Source organism: Truncatella angustata (assembly GCF_020726525.1).
Source record: "Truncatella angustata strain MPI-SDFR-AT-0073 chromosome Unknown BKA67scaffold_4, whole genome shotgun sequence".
NCBI classification, from domain to species: domain Eukaryota; kingdom Fungi; phylum Ascomycota; class Sordariomycetes; order Amphisphaeriales; family Sporocadaceae; genus Truncatella; species Truncatella angustata.
This window is the reverse complement of record NW_025763384.1, coordinates 2,217,104-2,244,410: the sequence shown is the minus strand read 5'-3', so window position 1 is coordinate 2,244,410 and position 27,307 is coordinate 2,217,104. Positions and strand designations below refer to the sequence as shown.

Sequence of the window (27,307 nt, the reverse complement as noted above, 5' to 3'; positions counted from 1 at the left end):
GATCCTCCCTGTTCCTATCTCGTCTCGTCAAATCAAAGAAGAAAAAAGAAAAGAAAAAGTGTTTGTCCAAATGCCCTCAGGGCCTGTGTAGAAGTGAAGTACAAGAAAGTCAATGTGCCGGAAAATGGCTCTAGAGACTGGATATGTTCAGAAGTGAAGAGAACAGGTTGGGCTGGTCGCTATCATGACAAACTGCACGCTGAAATTTGCGTCGTTGTCACCGTGGCTGTCTTCGTGCTGGTCAAAGGGACCGCCGCCGGACTGCCTTGTTCAGCTGGTGTTTGTGCTGCCGTAGCCTATGAGGCAGTGCAAAGACCCTGTTGGGTTACTGTTGCAGTCACCGTCACCGTCACTTGGTTCGGCTGCTCGCTGTTGGTTCCAGAGCCTGCACCAGCTTCGCCCGTGGGGATGGGGATGCTGGATGTAATGGGAATAGTGGTGGCACTGTCGTTCTCCGACGGAGAGCTGCTTGAGCCGCTACCAGATCCAGTACCCGAGCCACTACCCGAATCGGTACCTGAGCCGCTACCTTGGGAGGGAGCTGTGGTGGCAGTGGCAACAGGCACAGCAGAGGTGGAAGTAGCACCAGCTTCAGCACCTGAGCTCTGAGAACCAGAGCCGGAACCTGATCCATAGCCCCCTCCGGCCCCGGATCCAGACCCAGATGCCTGAGTTGCGGTTGCTGTCGCTGAAGAAGCAGCGTTGGCGGAAGTGGCTGTGCTATCAGCAGTGCTTGAAGCCTTTTCCGTCGTGCTAGCGGCCGTTCTGCTGGATGTGGCGGAACCTGAAGCCGAGGATGACGAAGCGCTGCCGCCTGAGCTGCTGCCGCCATCGGTGGGGCCTGAGTCGCTCTCGAACATGGCAATAGCTGCGCAGAAGTTATTTCGGTTGTCCTTGTCAACTGCCATGACCTTGCCATCAAGCGTGAGCATGTTGACGGAGGCCTTGGTGCTGATACCGAACATGTGGACGCTTGAGTCTTCAATACTGATCATGTTTTGTTGGCAGCTCTCAGTTTCGAGACAATCCTGAGCGTAGTTATCAAAAAACCTGTTCGAATTAACGTTAGCATATATTCTTCAAGCGGAAGGAACAAGGTGTTTGGGTGTACTTACGAGTAAAGGCCGCCTCCAAAGACGTAGACATCAGAGGAGTTCATGACACGGAGACCCCAAGTTCGAGCACAGGAAGAAGAGCTGTCACCGGCACAGCTTGTCTTGAAATCAGGGTCAAAGAATCCTTCATTGACAGTGAAGGGAGTAGTGGCATCCGGGTTGCCTTGCATGTATGCTGTCTCAGTCTGAATAACGGACATCCAAACATTGCGGGCGTTTGTGATTTGGTAGTTGTAAAGCTGACTGTGCTCAGATGCAGTACCCCAGAACCAAACCGGGTTTTGAGATTCGATCAGCACGCCGCGGCCGTTGTAGATGTCAATCTGGTTGTGATCCGTGATGTCAAGCTCGTGGTCAGCAACCCAGAACCAACAGTTCTCGACGTAGACGGAAGCAGTCTGCGTGGCATGGAACAGCATGAAAGCACCAACGCACTCGGTATTTGCTTCGTGTGTAGCATTAGGGTTCTTGCTGCACTTGTCAGACTGGAGTTCAGTGCCAGATGTACCACCAATGCGGAAGTGGACATCCCAGAGACCAGCAGTTCCAGCAGAAGATCCAGCAAGATTCCATTGCATCATAATAGCTCCAGGTGCGGATCCCTTTGTCTCGATGACCAAGTCGGAGAACTCTACATCACCGACATCACCAGCTTCACCGACCTGGAAAACAGGCTTGGGGTTAGCTTCATCGTTGAACTTGGTACCATCAGCCATCAAGAGGGGCCACATCTCTCCAACGACCTTGATCTTCTTGTCGGCAGGAACCTTGATCGTGTCGGAGATGAGGTATGCGCCGTGGTCAAAGAAGATGACCTGGCCCTCAGTGGCTTTGTCAAAGAGTGCTTGGACGGCGGCAGTGTCATCAGTAGACCCATCGCCCTTGCAACCAGACGACTTGGCGCTGACAAAGCTACTCTTGTCGAGACTCTCATATTGGGGCTTGGTTCGGGTGAAGACTTTGCCGTTGCTCATCAAACCCTCAGGCTTGGTGATGCCATTTTGCGTTGCTTGAATAGCTTTGCCGGAGCTGCCGTCATAGGAACGACCTTGAGCGAAGCTAGCGATCTTTTGGTTGCCAGCTAACACAGTGCTGTTATCAACTGCATACTGAATGGCAATAGGGACGCTACTGCTCATGTCGACGTTGTCGAGAATGAGGGTGCCATTTGTCATGGTGTTGTCAATCTGGTAGGTGGTGCTAATGCCGACCTCGGTATTCGAAATGATGCTATCGAGGAGCAGGAACGAGCCAGCCTGAATGAAACCAGCTGCAATACCAGAAGTCATGTCAATACCAGTCTTGGCATCATTGATCGTGATGTCTTGCATGGTCCAGAGCCAGCACCAGTTTAGGTAGATCGCCGTGTTGCAGCCGTTGAAGGTCATGTTGCGAGTAGTGAACTGCTGATTGCCAATGAACATACCCTGGCCACCACCATTGAAGACAAGATCCGCCATGAACCCACCCGATCCATTGTCCATGAAAATACCTTGTTGTTTGTTGGCACTGGTTTTGTCCGGGTTCATGTTGAAGACGATGTTTTGTAGACTGGTAGCCTGAGCGACCTGCCAATGAATGCATGCGCCTGTGCTGGGTGCGAGATCGGTGATGTCGATGACGAAGTTGCGGACTTGACGAAAGAAGTTGTTCTGGTTGACATACCAGTTGGCGCCATTCTCGTAGGGGTCGGAATCGATGACAGCCATGCCCACAAAGTCCGACGTGGCCTTGATGGTTGGCGGCGTGACAGCATCACCAACAAACTGAGTATAGTAGGTCTGAACGAGAGGCTTGCTGACTTTGTAGGTACCGGGAGGGAAATAAACTAGGGCAGGTTTGGCAGTCTGAGAGTCACAACCTTTCATACACCGGGTGCCATCTTGAACGGCTGCATTGATGGCATCTGTATCGTCGGCGGATCCATCGCCTTTGGCGCCGTAGTCTAAAACGTTGCGAAAGACCTTGTAACTACTGTCCTCAGCAAAGACGGCACTCTCCTGGCCTGACATATTCGGCAGCCAGTAGGAACTGGATGCTCGAGCCTCTATTTCATGAACACTGCTTGTCGGAACAGCTGCTCCAGGAGCAACAAACCGCATAGCCAGAAGTGTGGCCGTAAAGAGCTTGGAAAGCCCCATCTTGACGGTAAAGCCTGCTATCGTAGATGGGCTCTCAAGGGTTCTTAGCGGAAAAGAGTGGCTGTGTTTGATCGAACTACAGATATGGTAAGTACGTGTGTCCACCAGGGAAAAATCGTTCACATAAAATGAGTGTTTGTTCAGGAGTCTGAAGTTGGTAGAATATCGAAATCCAAAAGTAAAGGTAAATTCTTTTACTTTTTTTTTTTTTTTTTGGCTGGGAAAGGATGGATGTGTAGATCTGTGCCTGGTCTAATTATAGAGAATTTTGGGACAATGAATGTACGCCTTGACTCGAATGATTTGAATCACCCGCTGCGTAGAAAGAATGGCGAACAATGGGGTGCAGATGCACGAGGCGGCCGGGCCATCAGATGTCGACAGTGAATCAATGCCGCGTGGTTGTTGTGACAGGTATCAGGTGTCCCAGAAGGAAGAATAAGGCGACAATGGCATTCATTGGGGGCGAAACAACGGCACTGACAGACAAAATCAAACTTACTATAGAAGAAGCTTGGTGTGTGATATGAAATCAGGCACACACAGTATTGTCAATGAAAGGAGCTTCCTCAAATCAAAGGTCGGCTAAAGTTGGTTTCTTTCTTCCAGAGAAAAAACAAAAAGGGTAGGGGAAGAAGAAAAAAGAATGTACTTTGGTGAATGAATGGCCTCAATGGAAGAGGAGATCCAGAGGTTATGAACCAAAATGAATGCGTCCAGACGTGTAGAGAAAGAAAAATAGGAATGACCAGGTCAAGTGATGTTGTGGCGATGAGGTAGAAGGTAGACGAGGAGCGGGCCGCAGTAGTAGGAAATAGGCGGATGGGGTGTGCAGTTTTTAATAGCAATAGCAATAGCCAAGCAACCCACGTTGTTTCCTATTTGGATTTGATCTACCTATCATTCGGGATCTTTCCCCGTTAGTATTTAATACCGAATTATTTTATCCAGAGCTACAACTAGCCTTCCTCAAAAATTGTCCGATCGCATGCCAGCCATTGGTAGTGACAAGGCACAACCGGCGCTACTACTACGCTGCACAAAGTACTATGTAGACCCCTTGCTAGGCTAATATTCTGGACCACTTCCTAAAATGGTGTTTCTGTTCGCTATGCAACCTCCTGTAATACTTTAATTGAGGAAACATCCCATGTATGTGGGGAACAACCACGAGCTGCCATGCCCTGCCATTTCAATGCCATGCGCTTGGTGACGCGTACTTGTACAAGCCTCCCGATTTGCTGCGGTTGCAATCTCTGAGACAATCTTCTAGTGCTCCGTACTTGTACCCATTCCTGCTCTGCAATGGAGTCCAAGAAGATCTAGAGATCAATGCCAACCTTGCCCTGATCCATCGGCAGTGGACTACCAATGGAGCGTCCATCAATTGGGTAGCAGAGCCCAAGAGCCAAACGCCAGAAGAAGAGGTGAACACAAAAGCAAGATTATCCATGCCCGGACCCTTAAAGCATCAACTAAGGGACTACAACATCAGATGAAAGGCAATCTGGGCCCATTGACTGGCTGACTGATGTTGGGCAAAGGCAACTTGAGGGCCACCTCTTCGGTTGTAAGGTTGATTCATATCAAATGCAGTTGCCGAGCGTTGCACAGCGCTATGCTTATGAGAAATCTGAGGAGGTGCAATGCCCGCTGGGCTGATGCGTGTTCTGTTTCTGCATCTCACCACTGCCCATTGCAGAACCGGACAGAGACGACAAATATGTCCCTAAACTATCTTCATAAGTCCCCGGAGTTTCGATGGGTCTCACAAACAAGAAGCCGGAGCGGTCCCTCTTTAGATTGGGAAGGACAGAGCGCTTAGACTAGCTCACACTCTGTGCAATGTAAACACTTGCCACAATCAACAACTCAGTTTTCGTGATGCTCGCCTGAAGCAGTCGTTCGCAGTCAATGCCGGTGAGAGAAAGGCGAGAAAGGCCGCTATCGATCGAATGGAGAAACACTAGCCTGAGCATTGGCGCGTTGCCTGATGGCGAAGATGAGATTTGACAGGTCGGCAACAGAGCAGACTAAAGCCCCCCCTGTGCCCCTTGTGCCTGGTGTTTCAGATGTGGGGGATCTGCCCAGCTCCAAAGCCATCTGCAGGTTTGCCGATGTTCCTGCACCTGCTGGGGCTGGGCCGATTGGCTGAGAATAGCCAAAAACTCTGAGCGGAATGGTACCTAAAGAAAGCTGCGCCCAGCCCCAGCTTGCTATGTACTATGTATTCCTGTTTCAACTCGGAGCATTCCAACACCTGCAATTTTGCTTGAAAGATGGCTTGTTGGACAGGAACGTCTCTCCGCCGTCGTCCTTACCTCAGGAATGGCCCAACGGAGTGTGGCGCATATGTCTCTGGCTTGTAAACCCGTGACATTTGAAGAAAACCGTCCCAATCATCACGCTTGCGTTGTCGCTTAGTGTGATCCTTACCATATTTCTCACTTACAGTGGCATCGCTACCATATGGAATCGATATTTTCATTGCAAACCTGACAAACATGTGACGTGACCCCAGCTTTTTACGGATATTCATGAGCCAGTCACGGACGGAAGCGAATCATATTCAGCGGATGTTACTATGTACGCGACAGACACGGGATGAATTGCTTGTGTATTTGATTACTTGATTAAACTAACTCGATAACGTAGTGCTAAAAGTCTCCCAGAACTCTTTTGCGATTTTCTGCCGCTTGCTTCGATGCTCTGATCAAAGGAGCAATACCTTCCCAGCCATGAGGCACACCTGGGTATAAATGAAACTCAACACTGTTGTTGGCCGCTGTCAATTTCCTCACAAATTCGACACATTCCGAAGCAAACAGGTCAAATCCGCCAATATCAACGTAGGTTGGCGGGAGCCCTTCCAGGTTCTCAGCCCTACCGGGTGACATGTAGATAGAAACATCGTCTCGTTCGTCTCTTTCCCGACCACCAAGGTACGCCTTCCAGCCCAATTTGTTGAGCGAATCCGACGGACCCACGTACTTGGTAAGAACGTTCTCGGGGTCTAGAGATGTTCTGTCGTCAAGCATGGGATATATGATGACTAGCCGAGCAAGTGGAGGGCTCAGTCCCTTGTCGCGAGCGAAAAGTGACGCCCCTACCGCCACGCCGCCACCCGCACTGGCACCGAATAGTGCAATTCTGGCTGGGTCAATGTTGAACTCATCTGCACGGTTCTGAAGCCATTTGACGACGGCATAGGTGTCCTCAACGCCCGCTGGTGCCGGATCTTCAGGTCCTAAACGGTAGTCGACTCCAAAAATCTGGATGTTGTAATTATGGGCATAGTTCAGGACCAGTGGCTTAAATAGCTCAACGCTGCCCATGACCATCCATCCGCCATGGAGATAGATCACAGCCCGTTGAGGCTTTGTGACATCTTTCAGAGCTGAGGGCACAAAGCGAGTCACCGGGATTTTGAAGCCGTCAAGAGATTCCACTTCATAGCTTGTCTCAGCAACACCAGCTGGCCGAGGCACCTGTTTGAACAGCTCGCCTAGAGTCTTTTCGGTTGCAGTTCGCGCGGCAACCGGATCGTCAAATGTTGGCACCGGGTATCCAGCCATGGGCTCGAACACTTGCCAGAATTCTGGGTCGTATCTGAGGTTCTCCATCTTGAACAAAGTAATGCAGTCGAATTCCTCTTGGTTTGGTATGGTTGAAAACTGACGCTTTGGAGCGAACTAGTAATGATTTTGAGTTATGTAGGCGTTGGCAGAATAATTTGATAATATCCAAGAAACACTTGAGCCTTTATATACGTCTGCGCGTATCACGTTCCGTTGCATTTGTAACATTAAGTATTTCGGAGAGGTCGACAATCCACAACTATCGACATCCTATGGTTTAGTCAGAGTCATCCCGGCATAATACCATACCATATCTCCGGCGTGTATTCCGGACACAAACGAGTGTAGGAAGCAAGGTCTCGCGAGTCCTTCTGGGGTATCAACGAGCCGAGCAAGCCTTGTATTGATGACTTAACATATCGTCCTCATTTTCATGTGGTATTTCTCAGCCTCGCAATCAGATTAGGTACAGTTGCTAGACCAGGCTTGCAACGAGGAGCTAGAACATTTAGTAAGCTCATCAATTGCGACCGGGTGCAAGCTGACAAACACCATGCTATGACGGGGATAAGTTTAGCGCGAGACGGCGAGGAGTATTCAACACGCCATTTTCAATTGATCAATTTCAAAGCGCAACCCTATCATCGTTTCTCCAGGTAATACCGCATGCACATCAAAACTTATCATCATATACTTTAGCGCGCTTTAGACCTTGGAATAATCTTCAAGAGATTCTCAATGGCTTAGTATTGGGCTCACTTCTTAACAAGCTGAGCACGAACCCGCCATCTTGGGAGCTAGCATGATGCAGCAATAGAGATTTCGTAGTTGGCTACTGTAGAACCCTGCGACGTAATGCTCTGACGATCGAGAGCAGCAATCCTCCTTCGAACGAAGGTTCTGAGAAACTGCAAAGTATCATCACGGCACAGAGCGCATGGACCTCGTGCTGCTTCCTGCAGTTGAGGATCACAAACCACCGTTCAGGCATTACAATCCCGATCCTCTGGGCTACGCCATCCTGTGATTAGCCATCGAACGCATCCTGCGAGCTTCTGAGAAACCTTTTGCTAGACTAGGTGGGCAAGCCAGGCAGCCAGGAACCAGGCCTTGCACGTCTTATGCGGGTAGGCGGCTGCCATATGTGGCCTAACCGCGGCCATCCCAGCATTCATCCGAAGTTCTACAAAGAGCTCGACCTCTCTTCACAAGATGAGGACAATGCAGGAAGTTTAGCGAATTGTCTGGTGCGGCCTCGAACCACGTTGCATGAATGAAAATGGTGTGTGCATGCCGCTCAGTGTTTCGAAACAAATCCAGGGGCGTCCCTTGTACCTGTTCGTCTCATCCACCGAAAGAAACACGGGGGTGGGCCAGATGATTGGTTGCCCGCATCGGCCGTGCTCTCGGCGTCGGGCGGGTATATTCTGTCGATCTCTGGCGAGATTTGATGGGCGCCGCCTGCTATTATAGCAGTAGCTCTCTGCTAGGTTAGCAATCTTGAAACATTCGTCCTAGGCTTTGGTGTACTGGAGCGTTAAGGATATTGATCACTAAGTGGTTGTGGCGATAGCAACATTACCCTTAGATATAAATAGGTATTGGCGGCACTTGTTGGAATGATTTAACTTCACAACCGAAAGCTATACCTTCAAGCTGATTTTGGCCACATGTGTGCTGATCGACAATGCAAGCTGATAGTTCTTGAGGTGATGCCGTCACAGAGCCAATCTTACTCTTGTATTATTATTTTGAGCGAAACATTGACCCATTTGCATATGTTTGCAGAGCTACCACATTGTCGAGTAAGTTTGTGTGCATTGCGTCGGTCGAGCAACTCGCTATGGAGCGAACAAGCATTTCTGTCACCCATCATGATGAAAGACATGGTTTTTGTTGTTGACGGTTTTACTCTTTTTGGAGGCATTATTGTTACATTAGGCGTCACTAAGCATTCCACCTATTGCAATCCGTAGCTAGCACTTTCCCTCTCTGCTCTTCATCAGCGGCTGAATCTTCTCGCCGAAATTATCTAAGCCAACCAGGAAATCATCAAAAGTCAACATGATACCCTTGGTGCCTGGTACCGACGCAGCCTCGTCCAGTAACCTTGCCACTGTCTCGTATGACCCGACCAGGGTTCCCATGTTGAGATTGACTGCACCTTCTGGCAAGGCGATGTTTTTGGCGGTAGAATTGGCATCCGCTTTGGTATCCTTGGAACTTTCCTTGCTCATCCACGATAGAGCGTCATGGTCAACACCGTCGTTGTACAACTTCCACTTCGCCTGAGCCTTTTCGTCCGTCTCATCGGCGATGACCATGAAGAGGACATAAGAGCCAACGTCGCGCCCGGTCTTCTCGGAGGCCTCGACGAGACGACTGGTGGCGTCCTTGTATGCTGTAGGTGTGTTGATGCCAGTGCCCATGGCGAAATTGAAGTCTGCGTAGTTTGACGCAAACTCAACGCCTCGAGCAGACTGGCCAGCAGCGACAATCTTGATGTCGTGTGCGGGCTTGGGCGACATTTTGCAGTCTTCCATCTTGAAGTGTTTTCCCTTGAAGTTGGATACCCCGTCTTCCCACAAATCCTTCAGCACCTGCACATACTCAGTCGCATAGTCATATCGGTATCCGAAGTAAGCATCGCCTGGCCATAGGTCCATTTGTGCGTATTCAGCGCTCTGCCAACCAGTGACAATGTTGATACCGAAGCGCCCGGGGGCTACCGAGTCAATCGTGGAGGCCATACGAGCAACCAGCGCCGGTGGTAGGGTCAAGATGGCCGTTGAAGCAAAGAGCTTGATCTTGGAGGTGACGGCGGCAAGTGCCGACATCAGAGTGAACGACTCCAGGTTATGGTCCCAGAACTCGGACTTACCCCCAAACCCTCGAAGCTTGATCATGGAGAGGGCGAAGTCAAAATTGTACTTCTCTGCTTTAGAAACTATCTGCTTGTTCAGCTCGAAGCTGGGCATATATTGAGGGGACGTGGTCGAGATAAGCCAGCCATTGTTGCCGATGGGGATAAATACACCAATATCGATAGGTGCCATATTTGCTGACTTGGAGAGTATTGGCGGTCAAATACAGGTGAATGGGCTGAACGCTAAGATGAGACAAATACTCGTGGAACAAGCACCTCTGTTGGTGTATTTTATATGTATAGTCTCTATACAATCTCCTAGATCGGTGCATGATCGAGGGGAAAGTTTCATGGTTATCTTCGGTAGCCTCCTGGAAACATCTGACCATCAATTGGTCGACCTCCGCAGCCATTATTAGATAAGGTGCCATATCAGCCGTGCGACATTCATGATATGCCAACGTCCAACGTGATCGAGAGCTATCGGTTGGGTTTCGGAATCGCACATCCGATGAAAAGCTTCTGGCAGCTGCCAATAATCGTCTCGGAGCAGTACCGACGCCTGGAGACGCTAAAGAACACAGAAGGGGTCATTGGTACCGAAACCCTGGGAATAACCTCAAACTTCACGAGAGTTGGCAATGCTGACCTGCATGTTCATAATAAACAAGTACTCCGTTAATTAGTATTTGTCGTAATAGTAAGCATAATGGCTCTGACAACAGCAGAAACTCACTCGTAGTTTGCGCATTCCCGATTTTGACTCCGCAAGCGTAGCATTTGTAGTGGCATGCATTGCTTCGGTGCATACCGCTAAGTTGATCCCAGATTGGAAGTACTGTGAGACTGTAGCATCGACAGGTCAATGAGGAGTAATGCTATCTGCTTGAATATATGTATACATATATTTCAGCCTGCGGACGAAGGGAAGACCTGGGAATGCGTTCGATGATTTTCGAGGCTCAAGTTCGTCTCTAACTTCGCAGTTACATCGAGTCACAGGGATTCTAAAGCAGCAGAGTATAGTGCTAGACCAGGCTGTGGCCACATGCAGCACTTTGTTATACCGCGACATCACCGTCATGAAGCTATCAGGATGCACAAGACATAATGTCATCTTCCCGTTAGGACTCCTTTAATTCTTAACTTTGATGTCCTTCCCTCAAGTCTAGGATCTCTTCGAATTCTAGGTCGATATCATCTTCAGGAACTGATATCCTAGACACGGCTCGTGCCATGAACAAACGCAACGCACAGCGTCTTGATAGCAATGACACAAGTCATCTTGATCAAAACCCCAGTACCGAAGACGATATCATCTGGTCCCAGACGCCCGGTGTTAGGGGTCTGAAGAACGCGGAAGGCCAGCCGCGCCACCTTATCGGCTCCCAATGCTCGTGGGGTCCCATCCGTATAACCGGAGAGTTTTAGCGGACAATGCCTTGTGCGCCAGTTGTGATATTAAAAGATCCAAGTATCGGAAAGTTGGGGTGTCAGATGCGCCGCAGTGTCTATGGCACAATATCCAGGGTCCGATATAGACTTGACTAGGCTTAACCATCCTTGGACCAGAGGCTCAACTTTTACATTCCAGCACATAAGCTTGAGTCATTTAGGACAGTGGGTACATCTTGCGCGCGACAAAGATGGATGAGTTGGACAACATGGCATCGGTTCGCGCGGGCGTATTAAACTGTTTGGAGAGTAACTCCTAGACTGGGCGGAAGAACCTGCCTGTGTGCTGTAACTAGAGACGCAAGGAGGACGGAATGGCGGCCTGGGAGCACAACGCTAAGAAGGTACAGGAAAAAAGGAGTGACCATGAGCGTGGCATTAAAGCGGCGCATAGGAAGTTGTATGACAAGGCGAGCTACCAAATCCCGACCACAGTGAAGACAAGGATTGGAGATTATTCGTTCAAGAGTGTCAATTAATACAAACTCAAACTGCGTGACCTAATATAGCGCCTGCGATATTTGTTTGACCAAGAATTTAGTCTGGTCAAGTTAATCCATCGTCAGATCGGCCAAGTGCTCCTGGCTCTATCTTGGACAGTGCAACTTCTTGTTGCAGTATGATACTGTAGCCAGAGATCCAGCTGTCCTTGGACTGCTCGCAACGAGCCGCTGATGTAGCCTTTGCCCAAGGAGTCCATCGCAATGTTTCTATCAGTCCTCTTAGGGACTGGCGTGAGTTACGTAGCTGAAGTATTGAATGCCCAACATGTGTCTAAAGTGTGCACTCTTGAGCCAGATCACATGGTTTTTTGGATGACTTTCGCTTTAACTCAGAGACTCAACTTTTTCGCCTCTGAGTAACTAGCTCGGGTTCTGCAGCCTCTTCTCATTGTTTCTCCAAGTTTATACTGAACTGCTGTTCTGTACACTTGTATGACGTATTCCGCTAAGCATTGGGGGTCTTTTGCGCTTATTTTGAAGGGCACATACTGATGAGGAACTGAGCTCGATGTGATTTGGATCACATGTGTTTTCGATTCGTGAAGGCTCTTGAGCGAGTAGCTCTTCATAAGCATCTTCGCACCCGTACGTCATCCAAGTGGCAAAGAAGACAGACGAGGTTGTGGTCGAGTCCCCAGGGGGTTGAATCAGCAATGGAAAATATCTTCCTTATGCAGAGAGGTTCGGTTGTCGTAATCTCTTGCAGACCTTGGCCCGTTCAGTCCTCGTCCGATGACTCACCGCCCTCCCTAGATCGTTTTTTGCTCTTCCTCTGGGAGATGGGCTTAGAGTTCTCCTCCTTCCTCTTAAAAACATAACTCCTTGCAGGTCTCTCCTCGCCTTTCCAACCCCCGCCAATTTCACCCTCTTTATTCCTCACCACACCCAATGTCCTTGCATGGTGGTAACCGGGATATGCATTGGCTTGGAATTTAAAGCTTTGCTCGACCTGAAGCCCCGAGTGTCGACCAAGATCTCTAATGTTCCACAGGGTATATGGCTCGCCCTCGAAAAGGGTCACAATAATAGTGCCTCCAGGCGCAAGAGACAGTATCGCGCGCTGGAAGAAGGATACCAACATCTCTTGGTTATATCGCACTTGGCGGTTAACATCGGTGCTCTTGCCGCCCACATGAGGAAAGTTGAAGACAATCCTGTCCATGATGGCTACGCCATCTCTGCCCTTCTTGTCCGTGTAAGGTCCCATTTTCGCGGCATCAACACCGAACAGGACCCTACTATCCTCGGCTTCGATCTTGGTTATATTCTCGCCGGCGTGCGGGTACTTCTCTTGAAGCTCTTCGATACTCTTTTCCAGGACGGTAGCAGTGACATCGGCACAGTAGTGGTGTTCAACCAGAGAGGCCGCAAAGCTAAGGTCGCCATCGCCCACCAAGAGGATCTTGTCTTCGGGCGCAAAGGGGATTGTCGGCTCGGTGTGCTGCTGTTTTTTATGCACTTTTGAAGTATTTGTCGAAACTCCCTTAGAGACTGCCGCGCTGGGTCCTTTTTTGGCAGGTGCGTTCTTGTGTTGCTGTTTCCCACTTGTACTTTTGGGCATGTGCGAGGGGCCTTTCTGCGACAACTTCCGACGCTTGGCCATTGTTGCTATATGTCGGCGGTGTGTGTAGTCTAACGGTATATCTATAGAAATGGGGCCATCTAGCAAAGTAGCATAGATCTCTGCGCGATGCTATTACCAGTAACGTTGGGGGCGAGTGTTGCTGGCAGTGCTGGCAGCGATGTGACTGTCGGTCGATCAGAATAATTTTTGGCGGTTCGCAGGCGGCTGCGCGCCTGGCTGCAGCTTATGCTGTCCCACTTCACCAACCTTAGCGCTATGCCTGTCCAGTACCAGGGTTTTGCAAGTGACGGACAAATCTGCGGATGGACTATTCCGGAACCAGAGCAACCAATAGGATGTAATAGAGATCTTCCACTAACGCGATACTGGAAGTGGAAATTTCCTTAGCTGGTAGCGCGAGGTATTGGATACATACCCGCTTGCACCTTAGCTCCCCGACGGAACCTTTTGAGGCACTGTAGGTCTAGGATAATGTCTATCACGACCGGAGACTGCGATAGTGAACTGATATTCTCATTGACTCAACCTCGCTCTCGAATTCACAAGTGAGGTAGGGCGACTCTAGCAGCTACGCGCAGGAGTAAAATTAGCGAGGATGCCATTGCCAAGATTGATCCTAGATCGAGGCCTTCAACACTCAGTTCCAGGAAATCCTCAAGAGCCGCGGTTGTGCGATTTCACGATTCATCCGAGTGTGAAGACAAAGAATCCTACGGGGACTACTAAATTCGATTTTTAAGAGACCTTGATTACTAACCACACTTGTGCCTCAGCGTTGATGTTTTCATCACAATAATACAAAGCTATGGAAGTAGGGGATAGCCGCTGTTCAGATAAGTAATAATCAGCTTGTAGATCGATGATTGTTTGTTCCTTGTTGATTAAATTATGATACTTTCTTCTCGATTACCGGCATGTTTGGTGCGACAGGCGAAGTACTGGACTGTCCTCTATGTCGATCATATAAGCCATCCACTACGCAAAAGAATATCCTACATGCTAACTTACTCTCTGCTCTTATTTGTACAAGTTGCGAGCTAGAAACTTGTCGTCCTTAAGCTAAGATCCATACAGGTGGTATTTAGTAGCATTTCATTTGGCTCATTCTTCGTCTAGGCATGCTACAGGCAATTCCGATACACGATCAATGCTCAGCAGCTACCTAATCCAGATGTCTGGTCGTGTTTCGTGAAACGAGAGGGTGTCTGGGGGCGCAGATTATAGGGATAGTAGCAACATACGTCTGATGGCCATAGTTACACACTTTTAACATTTGCCGATATGCATAGCAATCGTCGCCAGTCGGGACTGGTCACATCTATTTGAACGCCTGCTGATGGTGTCCTGACCAATAACAGTGGGGAAAGGGCTGATGTATAACTTGGCTTACCATCTAGTCGTGACGCTCTCCCGCGCTCGTGGCCCATTCAAAAACACTGCAGCCCCCATATCCCTCTACAGGATGAAACAAGGCATCTGCGCCGTGAAGGTTGTTTTTGACGGCATTCTCAGTCAGCCATGGGAACCGCAAAACCTGCCTTACTAACGAAGAAAGGTTATGTACTTCGTCCGAGAGTTGATAATACGCCGGGTTGCAGGTCGAGTCTCCTCTTCTAAAGAAAATTAATATGAAAAGTAAAAAGTAAAGCAGCCTCAGACATTGCAAGAGCCGTGGAGTAATATAGTGTACAGAACTGGTTGTATGAACCAATTGTTGATATTTGGATTTTGTGCCTACAGATAACTGAATTTTTCAACAAAACTAAGTGAATGCCGATAGCTTAATCAAGAATCTCAGCCAAACAGAGGATTCCGTCGTCGAGGAAACAGTGGCCTCCATCTACCGTTACGTGGTAACATCATATCGCAACTTGTGAGGCGGGTGAATCATTGACTATTGATGGTGGCGGCCGAGCGATTTCCTTTGGCCACACTAAAGGCTCTGCTGGAAACCCGAGTTAATTCGCTTTAGTAATGCCGTATTCAGTGTTTAAATGTAGGCATAGTCTATTAGCTTTTCTTCTGCCCACGTTCAGAACGTCCGCACACGCGGTCATCTCGGTACACAGATCACCCCCTCGATTGAGGTGAGTTTTTTTATTTCTGTTCAAGTCAACACATAATTCACGTGCCCCACAAAGTGACCTGAGCTCCTAAAAGAGAACATTTCTCTGATCATTGTTATCATACAAAGTGAATGAATGCTCTCACCTCGAGACTTACTGGTTACGCCGCAATCTTGGCAGCAACCGGATTGAAGATTCTGGTGTGGAGAAAACCTAACATCTAACAATCAATCTGGTGAGCACTCAGAATGGTCGGAAAGCAAGCCTTCAAGGTCGTCATGTGCGAGTCCGCCTGCCTAAAGATGCTGATATCACATCGTCTTCAAGGTTTTTTTGTAAATTCTTTTGAATTTTTTTTAATAAAAATTTAATTTAATCTTAATAAATAATACGTGTGGTTGGAACTATGATAGATCTGCGTTCTTGTCGTATCGATCCCAGGACACTACGTCTTGATTGACGGCCTCTGAGCTATGGTCTACGGTCGCAAGCGGTCAAGCATTCCTGGGGCCTTAAAGTAATTTCAAAAGGGTACACGTAAGACATTTCAGTGCATTCTCGTCTTGTCTTACGCTAAGATTGGATTAAAGACTATTTATCAAAATTGAAGAGGCGGTGATAATGTTGATACGCAGTTCAAGAAGCTGCGCTGCTCGTAGTGTTAGCTTGAGTTGGGTGTGAAGTCCACAAAGCGAATTGGAAGTTACCCCTTGTCTTTATCATCAAAGTCGCCAGTGCTCAGGTATACTGAGCATTTGTTATAAGAATCGTTATTCTTCGAAGCTCTGACGGTTCTGTAAGGTTCTAGAGTTGTGATGAGGACCGACCTGCCTCGTCTGATGCATGTTTTGTTATCTAAGCCCTTTGGGTTGTATGTGAGTTATAATGCCTCGGTCTCAATGGCATTTCTTTCGGTTGAATTAGTTGTTGACAACACAACTATTACTTTCAGGTTGGTGACTATAAAGTTATATCCGACTTCACATGCACAGCTTTGGTCTGTCAGTCGGGTTTCGTATTCTCGCAAGAATGCATGTGCCAACAGCTGAAACCTCCTTGGAAGAAGACGTAGCGTCACGAGCCTAAACGGAGCTGACGCCTTGGCACAGCCATCACATAAGCAGTTCACTGGGGCCGGTAATAAATGCAGGTAAGAAGTAAATCATGATTATCGAATCAAGGAGTGCCTCATGCCGAACTTCAGTCACGGTATCTAGGTCAGCAATATGCAGTAGCTCAAAGTTGAAGTCGTGATAAGTTATTGCACATTGTATTAGATGGAGGTGCATGCCGGCCCCCGAGATTACTGCAGAGTAGGTGTCGTGACCCAAAGGTGTAGAGTACAGGGATAGAAACCTCACATACTACGCGGTTCTTGAAGAAATTTCAGTTTGCCGACGGTGTCGTAACTGAACGGTAGTATTGTCTGCTTTCAACATAACCAGCTTGATATCTTAGCCATGATCGAAAAGTTGATTATGCACATAGCCACCCAGTTCTCGGAGATGCGGCGTCCTTCTATGCGCTCTTGTTGCCACACTAATTTAGGTGACTCGGTTGACAGGAAATGTTCTCATAGTGACTATATCTTCCTCAATACCTAGTTGACACTACTGTGACAAGTATCTTAAACTTGAAACGATGCTGAGCTAGTTATAGGTATGTAATGTCACCATCAAACAATTGAAGCAGCATTCAATGCACTTGTGACGATTGTTAATGCCGAAAACGTTTATGCCAAATTTTCGAGGTATCAGTACTTCGATGGCTCGTGCTCCGCCCGATCTAGCCGTCCGACCAATCAAACGCATACCTTCTCCTGGACTTGCGAAAAAGCGTGACTACTGATTTGGGGAAGGTGAGGCGCTGGCTGTAATTGTTGTCTGGCTCAGAAAAACTCACGGCGAAGGCATATTCAAGCCTGTTGTTCTTCAATCAGCGCGTGGTTTACCATAATCGAAACATATTGGTCGATTGTTCAAGGTTCCTGTTGATTGCTGCTATTGGTCGCATGTCTTATGCCCTCCGAAGAGGTCGCTTATTTCAGATCAAAGTTCGCCGTGCTGGCTCTTACTTCACCCTTTCACACTCAACACACAACACACAGACATCACTCTACTGCCTTTCCACAAGCCAACTGCTCTTCTTGAGGACATCAAACATCAATTTCCCATCGAAGTCACTTTTCCACATCATACTCACTACTCCCACTACTTTTTAGCATTCTTGCTGTTGCAGTCACACGAGCCACTAACACCTTACAATTGCATGAGCCATCATCATGGATGAACACGCTCAAGCAGCCGGCTCACCGGCGCCCAGCCCTGCAAGACCTGGCAGGGGGGGTTACCGCAGAGGCGGTTTTTCTGGTAGAGGAGGTGCCAGAAAAACCATCAATCGCAAACCCGTCGTGACTAAACGTGGCGGCAATCGTGGCAGAGGCCGCGGCCGTAACAAGACTTACGACCATCCCCGTGTTCAGTCTGCCTATGAGCGCTCGAAGGAGCTGCGAGATTTGTACTCAGATGTTTCATCAGCCATGAAGCCGGCTCTTGAAAGACTTGCTGAACACACACTTAATCAAATGATTGAGGATCCAGAGTTCCACAAAAAGGTGCCTGAATACGCAGCTATCCAGAACGAACTTGACACCAGGCTTGAAACCACTCTCCGGCGTTTAGATGCCGAAGAAATCTTGAGGTTACATATAGTTGCGGAGAAGCATCAGTTGGAAGACGAAATCAGTCACGAGAAATTCACGGTATGTAATGCTTCACATTCTATTCACGCCAAGTTCTTTCTCCATATCTACACATTACTAACATTGATTTTAGAATGGTTATGATTACAAAACTGATGAATTTCTTGACGGAATCCTCAACAGAATGAGCATCTTAGCAGAGCTTCGACGTGACGATTACGGCACTAATGTAAGTCATCATTGCACTTCCAATTTGTTCTAACTCTTGTACTAAACGATACAGATTCCTGCTTCCTACACATTCGTACGCGAGGACGATGCAGTGGCCAAGGATCAGGGACCATATGTGTTCCACCATCCCGCCAAAGGTCATGAAGTGCCGTACCCTCATCTCCTCCCCGACATCAAAACTTCGGCACTCAGAACAACCCTTGCACGAAAGCCCCAGGCCAGAGCCGGGCCTAAACGTAAGGCTGAGGACGTGCTTGACGGCCAACCAGAGTTGAAGAAATTCCTTGGCTCCTCCCTTGGTCGCGACGCTGGTCACGACGCATCAACCCCTCGCCCGCGCCATATTGGTGGTCTACTTAGTGCAGAGACCGATCCGGATGGTGAGCCCGAATCAAATGCGCCATCACCTACGCCCCTCGAGGAGGGCATGTCGCCCGAGTCTTCGCAGCAAGAAACTGTTGCGAAGAAAGAAAAAGACTTGCCTGATTTCCCAACAGGCACGGCAGAACCCGACCAATGCGGCGTTCGGACGGTGTACAAGAGAGGTCCAAAGGCCAACAACCGTATTATCATCCCATGTGTATTCGAGTTTGATGAGGACGATATTGGCTTCCGGGACTCCACCAACGATTCGACCCGCAAAGCCACCAAGAATAGCCGCGGAAGATTCCTTAATCAACCGAACTCACGTGCTTGGCACCTTGACCAGACAATTGTCAACTACAACGTACTTGACAACAAAGATGGCGATCTTGATCCAAAACTGGTGAAGAAGCACAAAGTCCACCCCAAGTACGGATTCTTTCTTCCGGATTCCATAAACGAGTCAGAACCTCCGAATGAGAACGTTGACACGACTCGTCCGATTGTTATTGTCACACCAGATGGCAGCACTCTTCACGCCTCACGCTCAGTCCGTCCTAAGCTCATGGACAATGCTCTAAGAGCAGATCGAGGCAAGGCCAAGATTGGGGTCATGGTAGAGAAGCTCAGAGAGAGCTTAGGACTTGACATTGAAGACATCACAACCCCAGAGATTCGTAAGAAGCAGCAAGAGGAAGAAGAAAGAAATGCTCTTCCCAGCGAGCCCGAGGACGAAGAAGAGATCCTACTGGTGGTGCCTCGCGAGGAGCCTGTTGTCATCGCCAACGATATCAGGACCCAGCTTAAGCGGCAGCGCGGTACTGCGCAGCTTCTTAGAGCGGCTACACAATTGGAGGAGGAGGAAGTGATCCGAGAGGCATCCATGCCAAATCCACGGGCCACTAGACCTTATGATGCAGTTCGGGACATTTTTGGATTCTCCGGCCCTCCTGTTTCGCACACAGTGCACCATCATCACCCTGTGGACACGTTCGGGCTTAGTTTTCTTGCAGACGTTTCTGAGAACCCGGACGCCTTCAGAGTTCCTCTGGGTAACGTGATGGCTGATCCATCCATGATTGATCCAGCACTTCGTCAAGGCCCTCCCTCACATGGATTCCTTCAAACTGCTCTCAACCCTCCCCCGTACGCGTCCATCGCACCTGCACCCTTGCAAAGTGTGGATGGACGGGAACCAATTCCGGCGCGAAATCCTTTCACCAGTCAAAGCACCGGTAGGGCAAGCCCGGCTCTCCCACCCCTTCGTCCGAGCGGGCGTGATAAGGGCCCTGGGGCTCGCGCTTCGTTCGCAGAAGGCCAACTGCCATATGCCCCTTCTCCAGCAACACTAGCAGCGGCACCGATCCGTCCTCAGCCGCTTGCTCCAACTCAAGACTATGAGCATTCCCACATGCTACATGGCAACGGAGGTGGCTTCTATCCTGGTACCACGCATCGTCCGTTCCACCACGGATACCCGACGCATGAGCAGCCGCCTATTGTACCACTGGCTCCACGCCATGGAGCACCGGTACCCGCGCCGCTCATCATCCCAAGCCAACAATCGCATCCTTCTCAGCATCTACCTTACTCTACTATATCACCCACAACGCTTTCGGGCCAGGCACCACTTGCGCCAATGCCACCTCACATGGGACCATCTCCGCCTGCTCAGTCCCAAGCAGCCATAGGGCCTCCGTTGATGGCACACTCTCCAACCTCATCGACTCCTCGCTCGCGAGGATCTGTCTCATCAAACAACGGCCAGCAAAATGCTGGTAAGTACCGTAAGATTGCCGCTGCGCCGATTCCTTACAATAGACAGTGGGCATCAAATGGTGGCACAGAGCTGCGACTGTCGAACTACGACCCCAAGGGCGCCATTAAAGACTATATGGCAAACGAACCTCCCCCGCGAACCGGCCCGACGACCATTCGAGGATGGTCTGTCAACAACGGGCAGAGGAGTCGTAATCGAGCCGGATCGCGAAAGGACGATTCTGTTGAAGACACCGAATCTCCCAAATAAGTTTGTCTCACGCTTCAAATGACCCACCGCCAAAAGTTGACCACCCCAAGTTCACTTCTCCGGTCAATACTAGACCCTCTATTCGAGAAAGCCTCGAAACAACACATATGAGGGAGCGCAGTGAGGACACCAGCGCTCTCATAATATTTTTGGAATTTCTTTTCTGTACATCATTAAGGACAACATGCATGGCGACGGCGTTCACCATTGGTTCTCAGGACTGTGTATCATATTTCACCGCATCGCAAGCCAGGAGGCAAATAAGGCCCAAGGTAAAAGAATTTTCGAGCCCTATTGGTTTTGTGTTATTTCGCGGCGAGCCGGTGAAACAACAGATTTCTTTCATAATCCTGTGGACGAAGGTTTTGGCTTTGATCTCGCCGGTATTAGATCAGCGTCTGCACAGACAGGCAGCGAATCATTGAATAATAATTTGCTCTATACACATCTTACTTGCACCCGCCATGTGACGTTGCTACACTTACGCTATTGGTGATCGTGGTAGTCAGTCAGCGGCGTGACTCTGCACAGGAACCGCACAACCTGCCTATCCTCTAAGATCCGGTGGGGAACCCGCTGTTCTTAGTACACATGCAAGCACTCTTCATGCCGGAGAGCAACGTGACTTTCTAGCTCGGCTCTGCCGACTGCAGCATGTCAATAAACGTCCAGCATATCGGGATCGGGAAACGTCCTAGAGGTGTTGTAGGTTGTCTAAAAGACCAACGATTTGGGCACGGTCGAGCCGCGTGTTTGGTTGATGCCGGCTCCTAGTCCTCTGCGGATTCATTTCGTATGTGTATTAGAAGAGAAGGCTGCTACGATTATGTGCTGCAAGAGAACGTAATCCACGGGCAACACAGGACAAGGAAGGTGGACGGGCTACTGGCGCCAGTTCATACAACTTTGGTGGCTTCTTGGGGAAAATGAGGATCGAGGGCAGTGCGTTTCGTCAAGCAGTATTAGACACGATGGAGTGCAGAACCTGCTTCTACCTCATGGATTTAATTGCTTATTGCAAAAAATGCATCTCTTCCAATGTTGATAATCAATGCTTACATCATATCACGGGTGTTGTGCAGTATTGGAAAGCCCCCAGTGGGATCATGCCAGTAGTGGATGAGGAAATTTTCTTGGGCCTTGAAGGGCACCAAACTCATAAGTGATTAATGTACACGACCGCCTGTCAACAGTAGACATGTATGCGACTTAAAAGGATCAGACCAAGCCGAACATCGCAGCACGAAAAGTAGTGCGAGGGTATCTTCCAATGTCGGCCTCGAATCCGGTATCTAATTTTGTTCATCACCTCTGCCTCGAAGCCTTCCCAGATCAGATGGGTCACAGCTTTCAATAGACCATGACTCTCCAACCGAAGAACTTTCTGAACGTCAATGGTCATGTCCTGTTTTTCTTCCACTCGCCATGCTCTTCATGACCGTCTCCGTGACGATGCGGTCAATTTCCGCAATGAACTGCGGGTGTTCCTAGATTGCAGGATCGGGAAATTGCGGTTGCATTGTGCTGAAGTCAACAGGCGGAAGAGGCTGGTTCATGCCGACGATCCCCATGTCTAGTTGAGCTCGACCAAGACGCAGACCACCAGTAGCCTCGGGATGGAGAGCATACATGTCAGCCTGCATTTTGTTGCCGTCAAAGATGACCATGTTCTGAATAGGCGGTTGGCTGGCACCGAGAACGTTGATGACGTCTTGAGCTAGCTGGCCACCAAGGATTGCCGTCACAGGCGCTATCTCACTGCCGATGCTTTGAAGAAAGCTTCGCAAGACCTCTGACTTGAGGGTCTCTGTCGGTAGGCTTAGCAGCTGATGGTTAGTAGTGGCGTTCTTGGTGAAAGTCTCAAGATCGGCTCGGTTGGGGCCTGGGTTGCGATTTTGGTCGGCCTGAAATCTCCACAAGGCACGGAAGCACGATAAAGCAGGTGTGACCGCCTTCAGGCGTCTCTTTGAGTTCCGGTACTCGAGTGGAAGAAGACTAGTTTCAGAAGCAAGATCCCAGGTGGAGTACAGCTCCCGTTTTGTGACAATCTCAATCTTCTTCTCGCCTTCCTGTTTCGTCTTGACGTCAACGACGCTGCGAGTCCTGGTCTCCTCTCCAATCTTGGTATCCACGTTACTCTTGTTGCGTTGGAGCACGTAGTCATGCTCGATCAAGTCACAGAATATGTAACCGTAGAAGCCATGTGAGGCTGCGGCGTAGAATTGGCGGTTATAGAGGCGAGTTGCTGTGTTAATGAAGGCCAAAGTCGTGGGGTTAAGGTCCGTGGCAATGACGATGTCAAATGCTGCAAAGTACGAAGCACCCTTTGCCATGATGCTGTCGGGATCCGCATATACGCTGACACGGGGATTGAGTTTTCTGAGGTTCTCACTGGCAGCGTGGGCGCGATTTTGACCAAGGTGCTCTTGTGACAGAGAGAACCCGGCGCCTAGATCGGCTTCACTGACCACCTCATCGTCTACAATGGTGAGAGAACCAACTCCTGCTAGAACGAGGTTCTTGGCAATTTCACTCGCGAGTGCCTTCATGGTGATGATGAGAATGTTGGCGCTGCGAATCTTCTGCTGTGCTTGCATACCCCACAGGCGAATTTGACGGTCATAGAGCGCGATTTCGTCTGGAGTTCTTGTAAGTATAGTGTAATTTCAAGGGGACCCGAAAGACACTTACCTGCCGTGATGCCATTGGTATTGCTGTTCATGGGCTGAGGTGCAATGCCAGCCATCATTGGTTGGCCAGCCATCATCATCAGACTAGGATCAGGAAAGGCCATGCCGTTGGCGCCTGCCACGAAACTCATGTCTTGCGTGGGCATGATGAAACCATTTGTATCAAGGTGTCCCATGCCGAAGCTAAGACTAGACCCATTCGGATCTATTTGTTGCTGGCCGTGAAAGGGCAAAACATTGCCTTGGGGAAGTTGCTGTGCAATTGTGGGCGTGCTGTTGTCCTGCAGAGATTGTGGCCCAGGCGCAGGGGCATTGTTACTGCTGTTGTTTGCAGCGTTGTGCTGGTCGGGCAAAGCAGCTGCGCCGTTGTTCTCACTTGCTTGTTGCTGCTCCATCTTTGAGACTGCTTGTTGAACACCAAGGAGTGAAGACAGAAAAGAGAGGATATGCAGGACCGGCGAGTTTGAAGTTGATATGAGTGAACGTTAGAGCAAGAACCAGCGAGAATGATTGGTTTTGTTGCGCTTTGCCGCCCCAAGGTGCTTTCTCTCTCTCTCCGATGACGACCTGGCAGCCGTTTAGTATCGATTATCCAGATGAGCAGGCTAAGACATCATTGTGTTTCGATGCTGTGTCCAAATAGATCTTTAGTCTCGCCCGGCAGATCAAGTTATGACCTTGGGGGTGATCAAGGCTTAGAAGTCGAGTTTGCGGACCCTCGAAGCGACTGGTCTGGCCGCGCTCTTTGCTCAGTCTTGCGCACCGCGTTTGTGTTGTCATTTACGTCGAGCTTCACTCTAATTTAGTTCTTAGTTCCTGGAACAAGACACAAGGCCCAAGACCCAGGACCATCCACCATCCACTGTGGGCGAGTTTTACTGGCCGACTTTTAGTGGTCGGCAAGGGGTCTCAATCTTAGCGTGGGCTGCGGGCCGGGGAACACACATATGACGTGCAAGTTTAAGAGGTACTTCTGACCCGCATCCGTTGTGCATCTGGCAGCTACTACGGATCCCGTACTCATGCCAGAGACGCATGTACCCACTAGCAATTGCCTCCCTACAGCGAACCCCGCGGTAGAGTTTACAGTACAGTACAGTGGTGCCCTGCGTCAACTAGCGGTACCGCTGTTCGGTTCGGGTCCCAGCTGGAGGTCCCCTCCTTCCAGGCCATCCCCCCAGGCTGATCTCCATCGCTTCTACAACCATCAATCAACGAAATGCCCATCGTTCCCTGTCTTGTCTTGTCCTGTGCCGTGTATTCTGACGACCACCACCTGCCGAAGGCTTCTCGAGACGATTACGCTGAACCCCAAGTACTGTAGAGCAGCCCGCAATATATACCTTCGTAACCGGTAATCGCCAGCATCACGAGCCCGCAGAGAGCATCACCAGACGGGGTGAGGGGGGCTCTTGCACTTTGTTTCAATACCGTGTCCTCTTTGTTTCCATGGCCAATGGTGGGTTTCTCTATGCTTGTGCCTTCAAAGCCGCACAGATACACGAGGTATACTCGGTAGTTGTTGACCGCTGACTTGCTCACCAAACAGTCTGGTAATCCTGCTGATCATCCGGGTTCTGATTCAAGATATCGATCCGCAGATGAGATTGTTCGCTCCATCCTCGATGATCCCACCGCCACTTCTTCCGAGATAAGTCCTTCTGGCGAACTCTATAGGGCTATCGAGAGGTTTCATGCCAACGCCCACCGCCGCACTGGTCTTGTGAACAGCGCTCGGCGGGACTTGGTTAGAAGCCATCTGAACCGCTGGGCTTCTGCATCTGCGTCTGCTTCCGTTCCTGCTTCTGTCTCTACCTCTGCTTCTGCCTCTGCTTCTGCCTCTGCTTCTGCCTCTGCCTCTGCATCCGCTTCCGTGCCTGCCTCCACCCCTGGCGCCCCTACACGCGCTGCCTCACGGAACAGCATGTCTTCAGATCCCAACTACGGCTCGGATTCCCATCGACGCCATCCTCCCAGAGACGGCCAGCCAAATACTTCCGGCGGTCCGGCACTTCCTTCCCTACGATCTCTTACGAGCAATGGTCGACGTTTCGCACCTCTTGCTCCCTCGGGCACATCACATACTGGAGGACGCCATGGTCGGTGGCGTGCTGAGAGGAATTCCGAACGTTATCGCCCTGGTATGTCTAGCATGACGGATCGAAATACCAATCAAGGATCAGAGAACGCCACGCATACGCTGCTATCAGAAAGTGCACAATCGCTTGCTGACCTGGGTGACGCAAATAGCCGTCTTCGGGCTCTACTCGATTTTACCCCTCCGCCCGCACAAGCTTACTCGGAATTATCGTTTCCTTCGCCGCCTCTCCTGACCCAGGAGTCTGCCGATGACAATCGCCGTGCCAAGAGGCGCAAACTAGATCCGGATCGCTTGGCAAGTAGCTTCAAGGGCTTTCGCTACGGCAAATATGGGCAAGTTGAGCCCGGTCAGCTGACCATGGAGATTGCGAGCTGCGATGGTGGCATATATTCGGATGATGGACAAAGCTATGCTGCTGAAAATATCCTCAAGAACGACGCATCAGTTTATTGTACCAAGGGGCCACGGTGCAACATTGTTCTCCGACATCAGGGCTCGACCGCGTTCACCCTGAAAGAACTGGTCATCAAGGCTCCCAGGCAGAACTATACTTCACCGGTGCGGGAAGGAATGGTCTTCATATCGATGAACTCGGACAGTCTTCTGGCACGCACGGCACAGTATAGAATACCATATGCGGCCGCGCGAGAACACCGACCCCTGGGTCCTGTCGTGACTATCAGACATAATGACGACGGTACAACCATGACGACTGCGCAGATTAGAGCACGACGCCGCTACCAGATGGGCATGGAGGACGATGACTACAGGAGTGCCCAGTTACCGTCGGACTTCACGGCATCACCGCCTCCTTTTCACGTGACCACGATATGTAGCGATGATGAGGATGATGCAACAATGAGATCATATTGGCGACCGCCAAACAGGATAGGAACTCTGCCGTTCGAGAGTGACGAAAGCAGCGGCGACGAGCTGGCTCTCTACCACGAGTATACTCCCCGGCGCCGGCGAGTGCGATCATCGTCTCTACCGGCAGCTGAAGACGCAACAGCTTCTGGGGATCGCACACATGGGTCGACTCTAGCTGGAGAAGGTGAGCTGATGGCAGCGCATGCACGGTTATTTATCGAGCCAGACAAGTGCAAGTGTACCATCAGATTTGACCCGCCTGTCTCTGGCAGATTCATTCTGCTCAAGATGTGGAGTCCTCATCCTGACTCTACATCCAACATTGATATACAGGCGGTGATTGCAAACGGATTTGCAGGGCCGAGATACTTCCCTGCCATGGAATTGCGATGAGCTACTGGCTCGTTTGCATCGGGTATGTATGGCGTAGGAGGAGCACCTGGCAGGTCAGGCTTGCATATGGATGGTATATGGGTTTTATGGAATTGGCTTTCTCAAGAGTGAAAGAACGGCGTGTGGACAATGGATAGAGAGATATGAGATACCCCAAAGTGATAATGAGCATGCATTGATTTTTTGATTGCATACTATTTTAGTTTCTTTTTTCTTCTTTTTCTTCTACCAGCTATCAAGGCCGGTAATATCGTGACTAATATTCATGTTATTTGGGATGAACGAGGATCTGAGACGTGCTGAGAACGAATGCCAATTTCCAGTCCTATGTTACTTAGCAGGCTGTGTTGTGGGACTAGCGCAGCCGCGCAAAGAATGAATCATAGTGATGCGGGATGTGTACGTTCGAGGTTCATTCCTGGGCTGGGCTCTGTAATCAATGCCCATTGGGGGCGCATTGGACATTACAATAGTATCTACGCCTGCAGCGCGGTACCATGCACATTAGAGTCATATTTTGCTGTGGCGATGTTGTCAGTTGAGTCATCACCCCGGATGGCTTTGAAATTCCATGTGCTACGGAGGTATGTATATGTACATACGTAACCTAGCTTAGTTAA

At 49.7% G+C, this 27,307-nt stretch overlaps 7 protein-coding genes across 7 annotated transcripts; 2 read left to right on the top strand and 5 right to left on the bottom strand.

The window, feature by feature from the left end:
* Positions 1-296: 296 nt before the first annotated feature.
* Positions 297-3,256, bottom strand: BKA67DRAFT_658697 (family 55 glycoside hydrolase; the record flags this gene model as incomplete). The annotated part of the gene is made up of 2 exons (XM_046107324.1): positions 297-1,050; positions 1,116-3,256. 2 exons carry the CDS (start codon positions 3,254-3,256, stop codon positions 297-299), a joined length of 2,895 nt encoding a protein of 964 aa, XP_045958668.1.
* A 2,598-nt stretch (positions 3,257-5,854) lies between these two features.
* BKA67DRAFT_564955 (triacylglycerol lipase) lies at positions 5,855-7,326 on the bottom strand. The gene has a single exon (XM_046102786.1). The coding sequence runs from the start codon at positions 6,877-6,879 to the stop codon at positions 5,914-5,916; it is 966 nt and encodes a 321-aa protein (XP_045958667.1). The 5' UTR covers positions 6,880-7,326; the 3' UTR covers positions 5,855-5,913.
* A 1,484-nt stretch (positions 7,327-8,810) lies between these two features.
* BKA67DRAFT_517884 (putative pyrimidine monooxygenase ruta) lies at positions 8,811-9,890 on the bottom strand (the record flags this gene model as incomplete). The annotated part of the gene is made up of 1 exon (XM_046097950.1): positions 8,811-9,890. The coding sequence occupies one exon, from the start codon at positions 9,888-9,890 to the stop codon at positions 8,811-8,813; it is 1,080 nt and encodes a 359-aa protein (XP_045958666.1).
* A 2,486-nt stretch (positions 9,891-12,376) lies between these two features.
* BKA67DRAFT_592534 (uncharacterized protein) lies at positions 12,377-13,219 on the bottom strand (the record flags this gene model as incomplete). The annotated part of the gene is made up of 1 exon (XM_046104848.1): positions 12,377-13,219. The coding sequence occupies one exon, from the start codon at positions 13,217-13,219 to the stop codon at positions 12,377-12,379; it is 843 nt and encodes a 280-aa protein (XP_045958665.1).
* Positions 13,220-17,590: 4,371 nt separating this feature from the next.
* Positions 17,591-20,633, top strand: BKA67DRAFT_658693 (uncharacterized protein; the record flags this gene model as incomplete). Its single annotated transcript, XM_046107323.1, has 3 exons — positions 17,591-18,070; positions 18,144-18,239; positions 18,294-20,633. The coding sequence occupies 3 exons, from the start codon at positions 17,591-17,593 to the stop codon at positions 20,631-20,633; spliced, it is 2,916 nt and encodes a 971-aa protein (XP_045958664.1).
* A 1,113-nt stretch (positions 20,634-21,746) lies between these two features.
* On the bottom strand, positions 21,747-24,156 carry BKA67DRAFT_623524 (uncharacterized protein). The gene is made up of 2 exons (XM_046105508.1): positions 23,325-24,156; positions 21,747-23,271 (listed from the first exon to the last, which is right to left on the bottom strand). Exons 1-2 carry the CDS (start codon positions 23,716-23,718, stop codon positions 22,121-22,123), a joined length of 1,545 nt encoding a protein of 514 aa, XP_045958663.1. The 5' UTR covers positions 23,719-24,156; the 3' UTR covers positions 21,747-22,120.
* Positions 24,157-25,133: 977 nt separating this feature from the next.
* BKA67DRAFT_564944 (uncharacterized protein) lies at positions 25,134-26,931 on the top strand. Its single transcript, XM_046102785.1, has one exon. The coding sequence runs from the start codon at positions 25,248-25,250 to the stop codon at positions 26,685-26,687; it is 1,440 nt and encodes a 479-aa protein (XP_045958662.1). The 5' UTR covers positions 25,134-25,247; the 3' UTR covers positions 26,688-26,931.
* The last annotated feature ends 376 nt before the right edge of the window (positions 26,932-27,307 follow it).

Excerpts from the sequence above, each read along its gene's own strand:
- BKA67DRAFT_564955 (XM_046102786.1), bottom strand. The coding sequence starts at position 6,879 with ATGGAGAACCTCAGATACGACCCAGAATTCTGGCAAGTGTTCGAGCCC.
- BKA67DRAFT_623524 (XM_046105508.1), bottom strand. The coding sequence starts at position 23,718 with ATGGAGCAGCAACAAGCAAGTGAGAACAACGGCGCAGCTGCTTTGCCC. Across the intron at positions 23,272-23,324 it reads TACCAATGGCATCACGGCAG|ACGAAATCGCGCTCTATGAC; the intron begins GTAAGTGTCTTT and ends CAAGAACTCCAG.
- BKA67DRAFT_564944 (XM_046102785.1), top strand. The coding sequence starts at position 25,248 with ATGTCTTCAGATCCCAACTACGGCTCGGATTCCCATCGACGCCATCCT.